The 18,022-nt window shown below is 40.2% G+C and overlaps 1 protein-coding gene across 4 annotated transcripts in view; it reads left to right on the top strand.

Moving 5' to 3' along the window:
- LOC116487712 (E3 SUMO-protein ligase ZNF451-like) overlaps positions 1-18,022 on the top strand; it is a 39,716-nt gene that overhangs the window by 5,578 nt on the left and 16,116 nt on the right. For all 4 annotated transcript variants that reach the window (XM_032184858.1, XM_032184856.1, XM_032184857.1 and 1 more), the window contains exons 4-11: positions 823-948; positions 7,366-7,477; positions 8,250-8,400; positions 9,717-9,843; positions 11,164-11,317; positions 13,275-13,422; positions 14,019-15,670; positions 16,801-16,935. In XM_032184858.1, the coding sequence (XP_032040749.1) occupies positions 823-948; positions 7,366-7,477; positions 8,250-8,400; positions 9,717-9,843; positions 11,164-11,317; positions 13,275-13,422; positions 14,019-15,670; positions 16,801-16,935 (2,605 nt within the window). The remainder of the gene's footprint in view (positions 1-822; positions 949-7,365; positions 7,478-8,249; positions 8,401-9,716; positions 9,844-11,163; positions 11,318-13,274; positions 13,423-14,018; positions 15,671-16,800; positions 16,936-18,022) is intronic.

Raw genomic sequence — 18,022 nt, 5'->3', positions numbered from 1 at the left:
ACGTATCTTGGGACTTCTCAGTTAGAAGAAAAAAGAAATAAATAAATTAGTCTCTTGTATTTTTCCCGTCTGCTACTCTCCATGGAAAACTTGTTAGAGGTAGTTTAACAAGTAATTAATAAATAAGCTAGTATTTAAGTCTTTTTTTTTTTTTTTTTTTTTTACCTAATGTTGAGTAATTAGGAAAAGTAGGCTAACAATTCATTTTTTTTCCAGACGGATTTTCTGCCTTCTTATGATGAATTTAGAGCTTTTACTTGTCTTTCACTGTTTTTGACAACTGTAATGAAGAAAAGGGAAGGAAAATGTCACTTTAAAAGCGACTTTAGAAGTCAGTTTTCATTCTGAAGCCTGTGAATGTATCTGCCTAATCTGAGGCATTTTCCTTCTACAAGGACTTTTTATGAGGAGTGCTTAGGCTGTAGGATCTTACTCTGCTCTCAGTCTGGTCCTAACTTCATTCTTTGTAAGCTGTCCTAATGATTTGAGTCAGAAGCAAGCTGGTCAATTCATGTATCCCCCAAGCTTCTTGTGTCCACTCTGTGGTACTTTCGAGAGGGACAGTGACTGAGAACAAGCTACTGCAGTTGATTTTGTCAGCAGTGGCTGTCTCTTGACCTGTGTGCAATAAACCTGGGTTGTAAGGGAAGGCAGATCTTCTGTACGTGCATTGTCTCACTCCCTTGTGATGATTGTGGAACTTAAGATCAGACTGTTTGTACTGAATTACATCCTGATTGCTTGGGCTTTGCTTTTTACAGTATTAAGGTCTGTTACTAATGTAATAATTACCAAATAAAAGTTTTAACTTTTTAATTGTAGAGAAATGCTAGGCGTAAAGATCACATTGACTATCAGAAAGAACGAGTTGCATCAACGCTGGATCGTCTGGCACGCCACGTTGAAGTAGAGAAACAGCAAAAGGAAGAGAAAAACAAAGCCTTTAAGGTACTGGATGTGTTCTTGCTTCAGTAGAAGTTCATAGTACAGTAGTCACAACTGTGTTTTCACTATGAAGTGAATAAAAAGATTGGTGAGCCCAGCCTGGAACTAACACCTAGATTTTTGTTTCTGGGGCATTGTTTGAAATATGATACGGACTTCTGATCTTCAGTGGCCTTTAACTGGTAGTCTTATTGCAGTTCTTAAGAGGAAAAGGTAGTAACTTCATGCAAAAGGCAAAAACCAGTTCACTTGTTAGTGTGTGTGGCACAGGGAGCTTTGTATCAGTTATTCTGATTAAATAATCAAAGAATATCAGTTATCACAAAACCATGTGGCAAATCTAGTGAAATAATTACTTTTGTATGAGATTTTTAGAATGCTGTTTGCTACATTAAATGTCCATATCAGGTATTATTTTGTAATGAGACAATATTTTGTAAGTTAAAGGTATAACTGCAGAGCCAAATCCTATGAATTGTATGGTGCAGTCATTTGGAAGGCATGGATTTTTGGTTGTAGTACCAACTAGGAGGTGCAGTCAGCAAGCTGACTGCAGAGGCAACTCTGCAGTCAGCAAGCTGACTCAGGCAGAGGCAACTGGAAGAAATGGACTGACAAGAACCTCGTGAAATTCAACAAGGACATGTACGGAAGTGCTGCACCTGGGACAGAGCAACTCCCTCCACTGATACAGGCTGAGACTGACTGGCTGAGGAGCAGCTGTGGACAAACACCCAAGCGTCCTTGTGGGTGGGAGGCTCAAAGTGCAGGCAGCATGCCCTGGTAGCAGAGGGTTACAACAGGATCGTGAGCTATATGATCGGGATTGGATGGAGGGGAAGGGATTGATTATTGCCCTTGGCACTCATTTGACAACATGTGGGTGGAATGCTATAACTGGATTTGGGCCCCGTGGTACAAGAAAAAGATGAATAAATAGGGCAAGTCTATCAGATGGTCAGAGGCTGGAGCACTTCCCTGTCAGGAGAGGCTGAGGGAGCTGGACGTGGTCAGCAAGGAGAAGAGGCAGCTTCAGTGGGGCCTAACAGCAACACCCAGTGCCTCCAGGCAGATTATGAAGGACACAAAGCCAGGCTTTTTATTTACGTGTGTGGCAGAGGAACATAAGACAGTGGTTGTAAATTCAAAAAGGAAAAGTTCTGTCTGCGTACATGGTAGAGAGGAAGAGAATTGAATGTGAGGAGAAGGAGGTGTTGGAATAGGTTTCCCAGAGGAGTTGTGCAGACGGTGCTTGGAGGTGTTCAAGACCCAAGTGGATAAAGCCCTGAGCAACCTGTCTTGACCCCATAGCTGACCTGCAATTTCAGCACAAGGTTGGACTAATTTCTCTTGATATCCCTTCCAACCTGAAGGAGTTGATAACTTAATGAAGTATTATGGAATAATTTCATGAACAAAAAGTTTTTTTAATTGCTTTCCCTAAAGGTGCTGGCTTTCTAGCCCAGTTTTCTGAACCACTGTTACTGACCTTTAAAGCCACCCAATTACACTACAGTTACAAGGGCTGTTACAGTCCACTACAGTTTCTGCAACTGTAATGCAACGGAGTAAAAGTCTGTTGGATGTAGTCTAAGGTAGCTTTGAGCAGAGGCCTACATCCCTCTCCTGCCTCCTCCACATAGAATTTGGCAATTTGTTAACGTCTCCGCATACAGTTTTTGAGCTATAGAGTCAGCAATAGCTATGTAGCTTTAGAAATAGTCTGGGAGTGAAGGATAGGAAATCCTTTGATGATGATGAATGTTTTCCTGCTGTGTGGCAACAGGTAATGCAGTCTGCAAAGTTATAATTACTTTTCACAGTGAAACTTGCCCCCCCCCCCTCTTTTTTTTTTGGCTTGGTAGTGGAGCAAGCTGACTGTTTGGTTTCAGTGACCGTTTTCTGTTCCATTTTTATTTATTTTTTAATTCTTTTTTTTTTAAATCAAACTTTCTGGCTGCTTTGGTGACACAAGGAATTACCAGGATCCTGAGTCTCTGGTAATTTGCTGTTTCTAGCACAGAACATCTTGTATGCCCCTCCTCTGCGTCATGGTCAAAGCTGCAGAAAGTGCTGTGAATAAATCTTGGGGCACCTTTGAGCTGAGCCTTGAGTCTGAGCTCAGGGCATTCCCACTGCCCCGGAGCTTTGTTAACAGCACTGTGCCTCTTACCTCTGGCAGGGAGATTGAGCTGAGATTGTGGGGGTTTTCCACAGAAAGAAGGATCCTTTATTGCTATCTGCTGATGATTTTGCCAGACCTGTGCTGACTTTGGTTCTCCAACAGACGTGTGTATCTTCAGGCTTTGGAAAACACAGTCACTTGTGTTACAGAGCTCTAGTAGAGGATTCTTTTCCTTCTCTGTCCCTTCTCTTGAAAGCAAATCTGTTGCTAAATCTGGCCATGGAAGCAGAACATCTCACTGTCAAGATGCGTATAAGGAAGAAATCTTCAGAATCATCAGAAATGTCAGCACGTTTTCTTTCATTTTGCATGTATTTTTATATATGAAGAAACAAAATACAGAAAACAAGAATAAATCTAAAATTTATTTATATTAAAAAAAAAAACTCATTTACTGGAAGCACTGTTTCCTTAAAACATTGTTTTCAGGATATTTTAAAAATCGCTTTTTACTAGTTATAAAATGTACCTGGAAAACGCTGTTGCAGTCCCAGGCTGGCATTCGTTTAATGCTGTGTCAGGCTGCACTATAATGGGAATTACCTGTTTGCAAGCTTGTGAACCAGGTTTAGCTGGGGAGCTAAGGTTATCTCGCTTTAGGAGATGAGGGGAATTATGTGTGTCCAACCACGGATCTGTCTCCTTCAAAGAGAGAACTGTATGGCCCTCACGGATACACCGGTGTGTGGTTTGTGGGAGATAAGGCATCCTTTTCATGCTCACAGCTGATATGGTATTTGATCAGTGATCAAATTTGATCATTTGATTTGATCACTGTGCAGATAGCTGCGTGCTGCAGGGAAGAGAAGGGAGTCCATTTGGGAGCTCCTTTTGAGTCCACTTGAGTCCACTCCTGGAGCCATGGAGCAGGTTCTTCCCTCCATATGCCAGAACATTTTCTGTGAAAAGGTTTCCATCCCAGTCGTGGTAACTTTGATTTCTGTCTGTAAGAGAGGTTTTCTATGCTTAACCACAGAAAAACCACAGTCCAAACCAGAAATAACAAAAGCTATCTCTTGAGATAGGTTGCCTTTAGCCACCTTGTGTGTGCATGTTTTTTGTTTCTTGTTTGCTTTGGTTGTTGAACCTCAAAGCAAGCTAGCAGTTTTTCTAAAGATGAAGAATAAATTTCCTTTGAGAGGAACACATGCATTAGCTGCTAATGGTATGCTGTACAGCAGTGTAGTTTGTTCAAGCTATTAATGTAATATCTGTAATGGCTTTTTGAATTGACTTAGAGATATTTATATATTTGTTTTTGTGAAAGTGAACTTGACCGAAGTTAGTAGTAAAAGAAGTTCACCCTAACACTGACAATCAATTGCTAGAGGGGTGTAGTTGTTGAAGGGATTGAAAAACCATTTTTGAGGGATGTGCTGGCTGGGCAGAATTTATTCTTGATCTGACCAGCTGAAGCTGCCTTGAAGGTGGTGGTCACACTGTGGGACAGATTCACCGTATTCAATAGGGAGAGATGCTGTTAACAGAAGATTGGGTTGAGTAAGAATTTTAATCATTAGGTTAGATTTTCCAGTGTAAGATTATTTATTCCAAACTGTTATTTCCAAATGTTCTGTCTGGTCTAGATGAGGTTTCCATGGCTCTAGGCTTCACTAAATAACTTGAGAAGATGTACTGACAGAATTAAGCTGACACTACTGTGAAGTATTCTTTCTGTGTAAGAGATATCTAAACAGTAAATATTTGAAGGCTGCAGAGCATTGGATATTTTCAGAGTTCCTTCTAATATGCTTGGTGGATCTTTACTGTCCTTTTGAAGAATTCTTGTCATCTGGGATTGGAAGTGATGATAGAAAAATCTTATGTGATCTGCAAATCCTTGCCATGCCTTTTTGAAAGCTGAAGGGTAGCAGAACTTGGGGAGTTGAGAGCAGCCAATCTTGTGAAAATGAGCAAGCCTAAAAGACAGCACACTGATGTAGTCATTGCCTTGAGATGCTTTTGTATGAGAATGCTCAGGCTGCATGCCTCGAATTTTTTCAAACATAGGATGGCTCTCTGTAAAGAAACTGTCGTGTCTTGTAATATTTGGCACAAACATTCCTTCTTCTTGAAAAAAAGAATCAAAACTGGTATCACATCAGAGGAGGCCTGTTCTTAAAATATATGTGAGGAAACAGGACTGTCTACTCTGTCATGTGGCTGTTGCCTAAAATCAGTGAGGACAAAAGGAAGTTGTGCTCTTGCTTGCTAAGAGGTAATAGGGTTTCTCTCTTCTTTTTCAGAGTGAAAGATTGCACGTAACACCCTCATCATTAACTGTGGCGTTTAATTCTTGTCTTTAAAAATCTATACTTTTTGTGATTTATTGGGGAAGTGGTCTTTCAATAATCTCTGTCAAGGAGTACTGGGTGGACTACTCCTCATCCTCTTGTGCCCTCCAAACAGCATTCATCAACCTCTCCTTTTCTGAATGACCACATTCTTTACAAGAATTTCCCCAATCTCCTTTTACTTGCAGAGCACCCAGGTGTTCAGCACCTTACCTGGAACCAGCAAATGAAGCCCTTAGAATACTGAAGTTGATGTGTTTGTGTTGTGGGCATATCACAGAGGCAACTTCTATCTTTTTTCAACATGTGAAGCCCTCTTTTCCTACATTTTGAAATGTGTCTCTGATTCTCTGTGTAAAATAAGAAGTAGATTTTTCAGCCAATTGCTGTACTATGAGGTAACGTTGTCTTCATTTATACTGTTGTTGAAGAAGGTGTGAAGGTTAGAATTTGAGATGTAAACACCATCTTTGCAAAGGAACAGGTGATCACTTTTACTAGTCATCAGATTCTGGAAGAAGATGCACTGATACAAATGGCCCAAAAAGCAGAAAGTGCTCTCCTCAGTCCGATGATTTGCTGTTATCCGGTATGGTACCAGCCAGGAGATCACTAGAACGGAGGGTGAATAATGTGATGTGCACATTGCTATGGGAAGGGACTTAATATGCTGCAGCCTGCATGCCAGGCTGAGCACGGGAAGCATGAGCTGCCATCTGCAAAATGCACCATTAAGTTTTCGTCTCAGAGACAGGAAGCTGCTGTGCAACACCCAAATGTTTGCAAGTGCAGTGCTTGAAATTTGAGATATTCACAGATGTTGCTGTTGCGTACTTTCAGGTGTTCTTTCTGATGTCTTCTCAGGATCAACAGGGTAATAAGCCCTATAATTCTGTGATTGTTAAGGTCGTGGGTCGTGGCTCTGTACCTTGCCATAGCCTGATGGTCCTATAATGGTATGCCACCGGATAGCTGGTATCTGGAAAACACACACACACCTCTGTAGAAACAAGACCAGTGGATAAAATGGGATGTAGCTGAGGCAGGTTGGCATTTTTTGTTCAGTATCTGGAATTATTTCAGGATAATGAGCTGTCATAGTTAGCTTTGACCCATCTAAGGAGCTAAGTTTTAGTAACTAGTAGAACTTAAGAAATTTTTCTGTTTGTGGATTTCAACGCAGTTTATTTTTTCAAATAGATAGGTAAAATCTTGTGTCACCAAGGGTGTTAGGAAAATGCTAGGGAAAGCTTTTTCTTATTTATTTTTCATTCTATTTTTATTTGTTTGTACAGTCTTGGTTATGGATATGCTTGACAAACTTAAGTAAGTGTGGGAGAAGTAAGTTAATTGACTTTTTTCTCCTACAAAAGAATTATATATTGTGAATAGTTGCTCTTTAAAAGTATCTAGTTAGGAGGTGGTGTTCCTGTGGGCCATATGAAAACCTGAGCTGTGTTTGTTAGTATTCTTGAATTTATTTGAGAGGAAAACTATTTCTATAACTTCCCATGTGGCCAGTCTGGTCAAGTTTTATTAGCTGTGTTTCTCGGAAGATACTCAGTACACAGATATGTTTTAGTTGATTGTGATATTAGTGGAGATTTTCTGTATTGTCAGGATTCATATTCTCAGAGGGAATGAAGAGGGAAAAGATCAATATTTGAACTTTTTCACTTACTATTTTCAGCAAGCATATTTCAAGAGCTGAAGCCTTTATTTAGGGCACAAAACTTAACACTCTTCTCTTGTTATTTTATTGCTCTGATATTCCTCCTTTGTGTTATATAGAAGTCAGTCCAATCATTCTAAATTTTTTCTTTATTTTTTTAAATTGTAGAGAGGCACATGTACATTTTGAAAGTCTAACTTGATATACATGTTTAATTTTGAATTAAAAAAAAATGTCTAACACCTTGCCTTACATATTTTCACCTTCAGGAGAAAGTTGATTCCCAGTATGCTCACGGGTTGCAGGAACTAGAATTTATTCGGGAACACAGTGACACAGAAGCCGCAAGACTATGCGTGGACCAGTGGTTAAAAATGCCAGGTAAGTATAGGAATGATGGGGTTTCAAATACTTAATAAGGAACCAAAGATTAATAGTGAATGCATTATAGGAGCAATCAGCTTTTATTTGTGTACGCTGAAACTAGGTTTTGGTGATGTGTTTTCTGAGTCACTGCTAATTCACTTAGTAGTGATGATTTCTAAGTGCTGCATTGCAGAATAGAACAGCTGATAATTGCGTTAAGCAATACTGCCAGGGAGCTTGCAGGTGCCTCTTACTCATAACCAAATCTTAGAGTCTGAACTTTGTACCAGTTTCCACAAAAACTATTCTTCAAATGTTTTGTTGCTTAGAAAAATAAATATAAGAAGTATAAAAGCCATTAAGGCAGCGCTAACAACTTTTACTGCAAAGTTGTCAGAAGGAACATATTTATTGAACTGTTGCTCAGGAAAGTATGCCTACATAAGTAAGTATAACTTGAGTTTGAAATATATATATATTTTTTTTAATTTCAATTTTAAAATGTTTCCTGCAAGACCTGGAGGAAGTGTGTCAAAGTATTAGAGAAGTAATCTAACTGGGGATTGAAGAGAGAGATTCTTCAGCTGAAACGGGAGACTTTTTGTAATAGGATTACATTACAGTGCACTGCTAGCATACTTCTAGAATCAATGTAACCTGATTTCTAAATGCTTTAGGTTTTGTGGGTTTGGTTATGTTGGTTTTTGTGTTCCTTTTTCTTTTCTTTTTTTTTTTCTTTTAAGCCTCTATATTTGAGATTGTGGTTAAGTGTTTTGTTTTCTAACAGGTCTCAAACCGGGCACTGTTAACAGTGGAAGAAGGGGTGCTTATCAGAGGGGAGGTCAGACACAAGTCAACAGCAGTCCCATTTCTTGTCCTGTGATGCGTTGCAACAGAAATTTTGATAATGGGCATCTTCTCCTAGGTCACCTGAAAAGGTAAGGAAATACTGCAAGAAATAGTAGTAAACTATGTTCAAGCTTACGACATATACATCAAATCTACTTTAAACTGCCTATAGTGACAAAAAACTCATTTGGAGGGTAGGTTAATGTGTTGCAGATTTTATACAGAAGTTGTGATTAAACTTCCTGGTTAGTTGTTCTTTTGTAGTTGTTTTTGTTTTGTTTTTCATTCCAAATTTATTTCTTCCACTTGCTAAGCATTTCTAATACCTGGTTTTCTGAGAAACAACATTTCTGTGCTCCAGTTATGTTACTTCTTCATCCAAACTTGTGAAAGAGCAAAAGGTTAAGATGCTCCTAATGAAAAGAAAGATGAGCAAAGAGTAGCTATAGGACAGATGTGTGTTCATAGCCGGAAGCTGGTAAGGGGAAAAACTAAGGGGGAGTGTTGTGGGTTAACCCCAGTAGGCAGCTAAGCACCTCACAGCCACTTGCTTACCCTCTTCTCCACACTGGGAAGGGGAATAAAATCGGAAAGGTAAAAGATTTCATAGATTCAGATAAAGGCAGCTTAGTAGGTAAAGCAAAAGCTGTACCCACACACAAAGCAAAACAAGGAATTAATTCGCTATGTCCCATCAGCAGGCAGATGTTCAGCCTTTCCGGCAGAGCAGCGCTCCATCACGCAGAATGGTTACTTAGGGACACAAATACCATAACTCTGAGCATTCCCCTCACCTTCTTCCTTTTTTCCCCCAGCTGTTATTGCTGAGCATGACACCACATGGTGCGGGACATCCCTTTGGCCAGCCCAGGCCAGCTGTCCTGGCTGTGCCCCCTCCCAGCTCCTGGTGTACCCGCAGCCTCCTCGCAGTCAGGGCAGCGCCAGGAGCTGAAAGTCCTTGGCTCTGTGTGAGCACTGCTCTGCAACAAGTAAAACATCAGTGTGTTATCACCACTGCTTTGGTCACGGGTCCAAACCACGACACCATGCCAGTTACTGTATGGAAAATTAACTCTACTCCAGCCAAAAGCAATACAGGGAGGTTAAAAAAATCTTTAGGAAATGTAGATTTGGTTAGTTCTCTCACTTTTAGAAACAGTGTAAGTCCTCTACAAATAGTTCATTATAACTGATACGCTGCAGAGAGCATTGGCTCTGCATGGGATACTTCAGCTGATACAGCTAATGACAGGTGAGGAATTTTGCAGATTAGGTTGATTTGATAGGTTGTTGTCCAGTAGCTTCAAAAGACCCAAATTTTCCTATTTAAAAAAAGAAAAAAGAAAGAAAAACAATTTTCGCTGTTGAGAGGGGCCTAGTTTGTTAATTATTTCTTCCTCTCTAGGTTTGATCACTCTCCTTGTGACCCAACAGTCACATTGCATGGACCCCCAAATAATGCTGTTGCCTGTGTGATATGCTGCAAAAGATTTTCCACCTTACAGCAGTACACTGATCATCTTTTATCTAAGGCAAGATCAAAAGGATAAGTAACTCACCTGACTGAACATAATAGAGGGTTGTCAAGATATATAACTATACGTTGTTGGTTTTTGTCCTCTAAACCCTCTTCCACCCCACCTCCATTGATTTAGGCTTCCAAATAGTTTTTCTTATTGTGCTGTGTTTCAAACACTTGGTGTATCCGGACAGCATTGCCATTAAATCTGACCATTACGTTGTACTCTGCGGTGTGCTTCCAAGGGGACTGCAGGCCTGCCTTGAACCTTTTGACCTTGTTGGTGCTGTCAAAAGGTGTTCCCTTTTTTTGTGTGTCCAGAACTACCAAAGATGAAGGCGTTGAGGTTAGGGTGAAGCAAGGGGACATAAAGAGGAACAGCAGAAAAGAAATCAGAAAAAGAGGCAACAGGATGAAAAAAGAAACTTGAGTGACTCTTCCCTGTGTTTGGTCTCTCCATTGATACGTGTGTCTACCATTACTTAGTTAATTTATGGAAGGGAACAGGATAATCTAGCATTTGAGTTTTGATTCAAATATAAGCTAAGAGTACTTGCTTTTTTTGTTGGTGTTCCTTGCCTCCTTTCTTTTCCCTTCTGTCTTTTCTGATGTCCTCTGATTTTCCCTTCAGTTCAGTGACAGATGCTCAGCTGTTACCTTCAGGGTGCCTGGTTTTATTTAAGCAGCTTGGTGTTGAATTGGATACCAGATAGCATCTTCAAAGTTTAGTGATTTAATAACCAATATTGTTATGTCCAGGGGCATTAGCAGGAGTTAGAGACAAGTTTGGTGAAAGGAAGTGACTCTTGCAGCGTGTAAGGATAGGATTACTCTGGTATGAAAGGAAGGGGAGATAACAAAGTGAGTTATCTCTTCCTAAACAAAGTTTTGGAAGAAAGCATGAACATGTCATGCAGATTCTTCAGGGAGACAGAAGAAAAGACTAAGCAAAAACATCATAAAAGAATGAAAGGACCTTTGCCCTAAAAGCAGAGACTTGAAGTTGTGTAGAATGCAAAGAGAGTGGAAAGAGTTGATTTTAAGAGTCACAGGTTGGTCAGGAGCTTTTTTGGTGAGAGCCTGATAAAGGGACTTGTGAAGAATTGACAGAAAGCAGTTGCCAGCAGTGGTGCAAGAAGGGAACGGGAAAGTTACCAGTGCAGTCAGGATGAGTTTAATACGATGGGAGTTGGGCCTTGTGCCTCACAAGCTGAAGGACATAGCCTGTAGATAAACAGGGGGAGGGAGGGATGGGGAATGGATGGACATGAGGAGAAATGGGACCACATTGTTGGCTTAGTGTTTTTCCTTATCGGATGATTTTATTTTCCAGCTAAATGAAAATGACGGACATAAAAAAGATCTCCCTCCACAGCATATTCAGTGTTTTGCATGCCCGCAGTGCTTCCTCCTCTTCACCAAAAGAGATGAGTGCTTGCAGCATATGTCAGGAAAGAAGCACTTCCTCCAGGTTTATAAATTGCTTGGTACGTTGCTTCTAAGTGTACTGTATGTGCTTTTCATTCCTCCTGATAATTTTTCTTTACAATGTGAAATGATTTAAGCTTTTTACCCAGCAGAAAAATTTAAGGCCTTTAATTTTGTTTTGAATAAGTTCTTATTTTTACTTTAAGGCCTTACACATTCTGTAAGGTGTTACAAGCTCTGTAAGAGGAGATGCTTTGAAGTTTACATTTTTTGCGTAGAAGTGATTCCTCAGTCCTCTCATACAAGCTTTGCATCTTCCAGTAACTCTGTATTAAATTGACACTGTCTTAAGTAGTTTTACTTTTAACGTGTTGATAGAAACCTGGACCAAAACACATATGTGTCTTTTTCAGTCCAGTCAGGCTGTGATGTTCCTGCCCCCTACTGTGTTGTCCGAAATCTGCTGGAGATGATTTTTCTTGTCTGTGTCCTTGGCACACCTGTTGAGAAAAAAAATAAATAAGTGAAAGTTCCTTCTCCATATAACTGCAGATTTTATCAGCTTAGCTAGAACAATGCAGCAGGGCTGGTGCCTTGCACTGGTAGTGTTGCTGCTGAAGGCTAAGCTCCTGGTTATGTTGTCAGCTGGTAACATCCTGAGCCCTGCTTTCTAGATTCCACAGATGTCTGAATAATCATGCTCTTGAAAACAGGGTCGGTGACCTGTCAGACTGTGCTGACAAAGCTGACTTCTCAGCTTTGCCATATGCAATAGGCATTAAAGCATTTACTCTAAAGTGGCTGAGGTAGATGACAGATAGATGGAGCTGGCTTCTTATTCAAGAAGCTGCCACGTTTTAGATAGAGTAGCTTTCAGGATAAGCCTGCATGGTCAAAAGGACCAATACAATTTCTCATCCTGGTAAACATATTTACCTTTGTGGCCTCCCCCAGTGTGGCTGCAGGATTTATGTAGTGAAGAGAAGCTTTGAAGGAACCTTCCTGCGGGCTGCATCAGTTCTTCCATCTGCATGGAAGTGTCTGTCAGCTGCACTATTCAGAGTTCTCTTACATTTTCTAAATCTGATGTATTTTATTCTCAGATAAATTATTAATCATGAACGTGCTGACTTGTGTTGAAAATCAGGTTGTAGATTTAAAATAAAATTTATTGGTAACCTGTTGCTTTGGGAAGATGAATAGCACAGAATAGAGAGATGGGTAGCACTTAGCTCAAACCAGCAACAAAAATGCTCCTTTTTTTCCTTTGCATTGGTCGGTCTTTGATTATTACTGTCAACATGGTCTGTGAGATCTGTTGAGTTGAAAGGCCCAAACTCAAATTACTTCCTACTGTTCATTATGTCTTACTAAGCAGAAAATTAAAATAGAGTTTGCCTCGTAAGATGCAGAACGTTGACAGCAGTGTACAGTTTGTAAGCCATTTACCATTCTCTTTTCAATAGAATAGTTTTTTATTTGGCTAGTACCTGGAGTTATCCATGGAGTACGCTCAGAACAGCAAAAAATTCTAAAAATACAAGGAAAAGTCCCACTAAGAATGGGAAAGAGAGAGGTGATCAAACTTGTTATTGAGTTGCATTATTTTTTTTTCTTTTTTAAAAATACCATGACTTTAAGGAAAAGTATATGTAGTAAGAGAAGACAGGTGGTGATAGATTAAGGTGAAGCAAATCAGTAAGAACCTTCCTGAGAGAGATAGCTGACCTGAACTTGCAGAAGGATTAAAATGGAAACAGTCAGTCACGGAATATGAAAAAAAAACAAGATGCTAAAGATGCAGATATGAGATTGTTACAGAAGTTTAACATATTAATGCAGTTTAAACTTTTAAAACTTTTATTTCACAAATACTGGGGATCAGCTGACACACGGTAACTCAATTTCTGAACCCTGTGACAAATGAACACAACTGTAGAAACCTTGTCTGAAAGATGAATATTATGAAAGAATTCCTTAATGTATGGTTGCACTTTCTGCCATTCTGTACTACAGAGGAAAAGAAGGATGGCTTTCCTCTGCCTTTCCCGTCATATGCAAAGAAACTGCTGATATCTCTCTGCAAAGAGGTCCCCTTCCAAGTGAAGTGCATATCCTGCTCCCAGATACTGCGCTCACACATGGAATTAACAGCTCATTTCAGGTTGGTGGAGGGTGGCTGTCTTTATAACGCTAATACCCATGTACTGATAAGTGATGTGCTTGTATAACCTGCACAGATGTATCTTGTACTGGTGCTAGTGGATTTCAGGGCATCTAGGACCATCTGAATGTTGACTTAATGGGTAAACTATCACAAAAAAATACCTTCTTTCCATGTCTTTTACCCTTCAATCCATGCAGTCCACTGCAGAATGCCGATCTTATCCTTTTTGTTTATATTCTTCTTGTAACAGAGAACAGGGCTTTATTGGTCTCTGTTCCCCTATTTCTAAGTTGTCAACATTTGATTTCTAAAATGTACTTTGTCAAAAACATCAGTGCTAGTGTTGGAAATTAGCACCTAATTCTCCTTAAGGTGCAAAGAGCACCTTAATTCTCTTTAAGGTGCAACTAAGCATTGCCTAGTTCTGTTGACAAGCCAGTAAGTCAGTTGAAGTGGACAGAGGACACTGCTTTCATGTGCTAATTGCTTAGCTACTAGGAAAAATTTTAAAGTAGATTTGAAAGTTTAAAAAAAAAAAAAAAGTTTCAGGTTGTGATACGATGGCTTTATTGTGTTTTTTTAATCCATTCTAGAACACGTTGTCGTAATTCTGGCCCCGTGGCGCTGTCCAAGAAGAGCATCTCCCAGATCGCAGGGGTGTTCAAGACAAAAGGTCACTGTGAGGGCTGTGATAAGCTGCTTGCTGACGAGAAGGAGATCACCCAGCATAAGCAGAGCACTCAGCACAACGTTAAAGTTCATGCTACAATGGAAGAGTCCATCTTGATGTTCTGTCACATCAATGAAAAAAATAAAGACTCATCTCATTTGAGCCACACTATGGATCGATCAAGAACATTGCTCAAGAGACATTTGACGTCGAATGAATCAATCAATGAAGGTGGTTCTCCTTCAAAACGGAAGAGTGAACTGCCAGATAAGAACGAAGATCACATAGGAAACCAAAGTCAAAGTAATGCTAGCAAGGTAAAAGCCTGGTTTTGTGAATGCCTTCAGAAGTTTTTTACCGAAGAGGCAGTAGAAAACCACATTTTGTCAGCAAATAGGATCTGTCACAAGTGTGCTGTGTGCGGAAAGCTTGCTGAAAATTCAAGCATTATCCACCTGCACATGAGCCGATTCCATGGGGGAGCACACTTGACCAACTTCCTCTTCTGGTGCAGAGCATGCTCTGTAGATCTCCTCAAAGAAAAGGATATTATGAGGCACGTGACTGAACGTCATGGTGGACATAGTTACTATTACGAGCAAGAAGCTCTAGCAGATGAGCCTATGCCATCAGTTTCTGACACCGCATGCATTTACACCAGTGAAAGGAAAGACCGCACTCCCAGTCCTATGGAGCTCTCCCCTGAAAAAAGTCCTGTTCTGGGAAAATGGCAATGCCGCATTTGCGAGGAGATGTTTGAGTCTGAAGACAGTGTTAAACAGCACTGCATGTCCCTAGAAAGCCACGCGTTTCACAGGTATTGCTGTGGGTTGTGCAAAAGCCACTTTCGGAAAGTAGGAACACTGCAGCGACACTTCCAAGAGCATCATAACGAAGAGATACAAATTAAATTCTTCTGTGGCCTTTGTGGTAATCTCTTCTTTGACAAAGAGGAAGAATTCCTAATCCATTATAAAGAGCTTCATAGCATGGACTATGCGTTTGTGCCTGAACAGATGGAAGTATCGATAAAAGAAGACGATGACTTCCTCCCAGTAGAAAAGGGAGAGCGTTTAACCTGTGGCTGCCGGACCAGTTACATCTCCAAAATAAACAGGAGGAACGACTACGTGAATTGTCAGAAAGCCATGCTGCAAAAAGGAAACTTATGGTTTCGCTGTTGCTTCTGCTCCAAAACTGCACAGAACGTCGCCGACCTGAACAGCCATCTCAACTGCCACGCGTCAGTGAAAAGTAAGCAAGAGATGTATGTTGTCAGGTGTGCTGCGTGCAACAAAAACTTTGACGATCTTCAGAGCGCGCATCAACACTATCACACGAAACACTGCTTCTTGCAGAAACCTGATATATCAGATCTAACGCCGGAATTGGAAAATACAGTGTTCAAGTTCACAGCAAGCGGGGCTTGCGTGGACAAAAAGCCCCACGAATCAAAATTGCATGCATACCCATCCAAGACTCAGGAAAAACCACAGTCTCCTCCTCTGCAGGGACCATTCCCTGTAAAGAAAGAAAAAAAAGAAAACTCTGCACACTGTGAAGAGCCCGGTGAAGGTATGTAGAAACTGGGAGGTTTTTACATTAGAAGAATATTGCTAATTTTAACACACTCTGTTTGAATGTCGGTGTGAGTATGTAACAAATCATTTTCCTATATCCAGTCTATAAATCGGTTCAGAATTTAATCTGTTATTTCTCAAAGTAGCACATTGAATTCTTGAGATTCAAGTTGCCAGAACTTGAACTCTACATTTTATTGATGTATACCTTATGCATGAAGTCCTGAAAAACAAAAAGGCAGAGAAATGTTTCAGTCTAAAGGTGCTCTCATTAATTTTTCAAATTGCTTGGGAGCCTAATTTGGTGATAAAAGGAGGACAATTAATGACTCCAGGTGGAGATCTTATGCCTAGAAATGCAAAATGGACTGGAAATATACACACACACTCGAAGGAAACTTTACTCCTTTTTATGTATATGTATTTGTGAGGATGATAGTGCTTTCTGTGTGGGCAGTTCTATTGTAACACCATCTTCTCAGTTGTGCTTAACTTGCCAAAAAAAAAATGTGGCTGAGAATTTCTCTTCGCACTATGTGTTGGGTTGGCTTTGCCTAAAAATCCAATTGTGTTTGTGTTTTTTGTTTTTTTAATTCTTGTTACTTCTAAGAATGACATCAAGAATGCCAAAGGTGTGTTTTACAAGTTCAAAAATCAGGAGTATTTTTTAATTACTCATGATGTCATTTTTTGATGTAAAGGTTGACATTTATGACAGATATACAGCAAAAAGTATGTCTCTAAACATTTTATGTGCTTTTATGTGTGTAATTAAATGTAATGGACATGCCATAGTAGGGGTGTGTGTAGTTGAACGTGCTGTTAAAAGCATCAGTATCTCAGTGAATGACAAGGGCTCTCTGTGCCTACCACATCTATCCAGCTCTTCGCCGTCATACTGCTAGATGCTGCTCTTTTATCTAATTTTTGCATTACTGAATGCTACTTCACTTGATGTAAAAATACTGCTGACACAATGCAGCCCCCAAATAGCATCATGTTGTGTTACTGTCAGCTTCTGGAATGATTGAATACTTGAATTTTAAAAGCGTGTCTGAGTTGATGTATGTTGGTTGACCAGGCAGTCAGGTGACCTTAAAATGCCTTCTTTTTATCCCCTTGAAGACAGCGAACTTCCTGACCTTGACTACCTGAGTACCATGACTCACATTGTGTTGGTGGATCTGGACAACTGGGGAAACTTATTCACGCAGCTGCCAGCCAACCTGAACCAAGGGACATTTATCTGGGGCTTTCAAGGTAAGAAGTGGTCGAGGGAAACAGGAAGAGAAGATGAATGAGTCCACGTACATACTCAAGCAGCAATTCTTTGAGACAACAAGCAGCCACTAGGGCCTCAAGCCACAATATCACAGGCACCATGAGTAGAAATGTTCTTGAACTTTTCTAACTTGGTGTTCAGGTCTGCTGCTCCTACTGTTCCTTGTAGACTATCCTGTAGGCAGAGTTCCTAAATGGTTTAGGGGTCTTTATAGCTTCCCTGCTCAAGCTGCTTTGGCAGTATCATACTAGTTTTTCATAGTTATCAGGGCACCCATAATACTCACAGATCCTTTTCTTTCTAGCTAGCTTCTAGCTCCCAAGTCCTTGTCATAATGTTTTTTTGGTTTTAGTTCCAGAAGACATGATTTTACATTCTTGAATTGACTTTTGTTCAGTCTCTGGCTTGCCTCTTGGGGAGGTTCCTGGTCATCCTGCACATCACTAGGGTTCTCACATCTGGAAGGCATTAGCAGGGGTACCAGGTGATTGGCAGAACTCACATTGCTATGGGTTTGTAAGAAAACTTCTTGAGAAGTCTACCAATAGCATCCCATTAACTTGATACAGTTTGTGGCTTTTCTACTGATTTTCTTTGTTTCTGCCTTCAGTTATTACCCTTGCAGTACATTGAATACTTCAGTAAAGTCCAAATAAGTTGTGGTTTCAAAATGGGAAAGGCCTGAAACACCACTGAAAGGCCTTGATGCAGTTGCTGAAGGTTGTTTGCTGATTTCTACAGTTATTCTATAGGCTTGGCCTTGGAACAACATTTTATTTTTCTACAGATTAAAATAAGAAATTATTGGGCATCTGACTTGAAGAAACACGATGCTTGGCTCACATCTAAAATCAGGGTTACTCTGTCTGTGTTTTATAAAGAATTCCTTAGTAAATAATATTTTTTCACAGTTAAGTGAAATTTTACCCCCTTGATTTCTGACCCTTGCTTTCAGTCATACTTTGCTGGCTACTCTGCTCAAACTGGTTTGTCACTGATTGACCCAAGCTTCTTTCTTATGGCAAGGTCTTCTGTGCTGTTATCTCTTTCCAAGGTCAAACACCC

The sequence above is a fragment of the Aythya fuligula genome, chromosome 3, assembly GCF_009819795.1.
Source record: "Aythya fuligula isolate bAytFul2 chromosome 3, bAytFul2.pri, whole genome shotgun sequence".
Taxonomy (NCBI): Eukaryota; Metazoa; Chordata; class Aves; order Anseriformes; family Anatidae; genus Aythya; species Aythya fuligula.
Note: the sequence above shows the minus strand (reverse complement) of the source record. Positions and strands in the feature narration are given on the sequence as shown.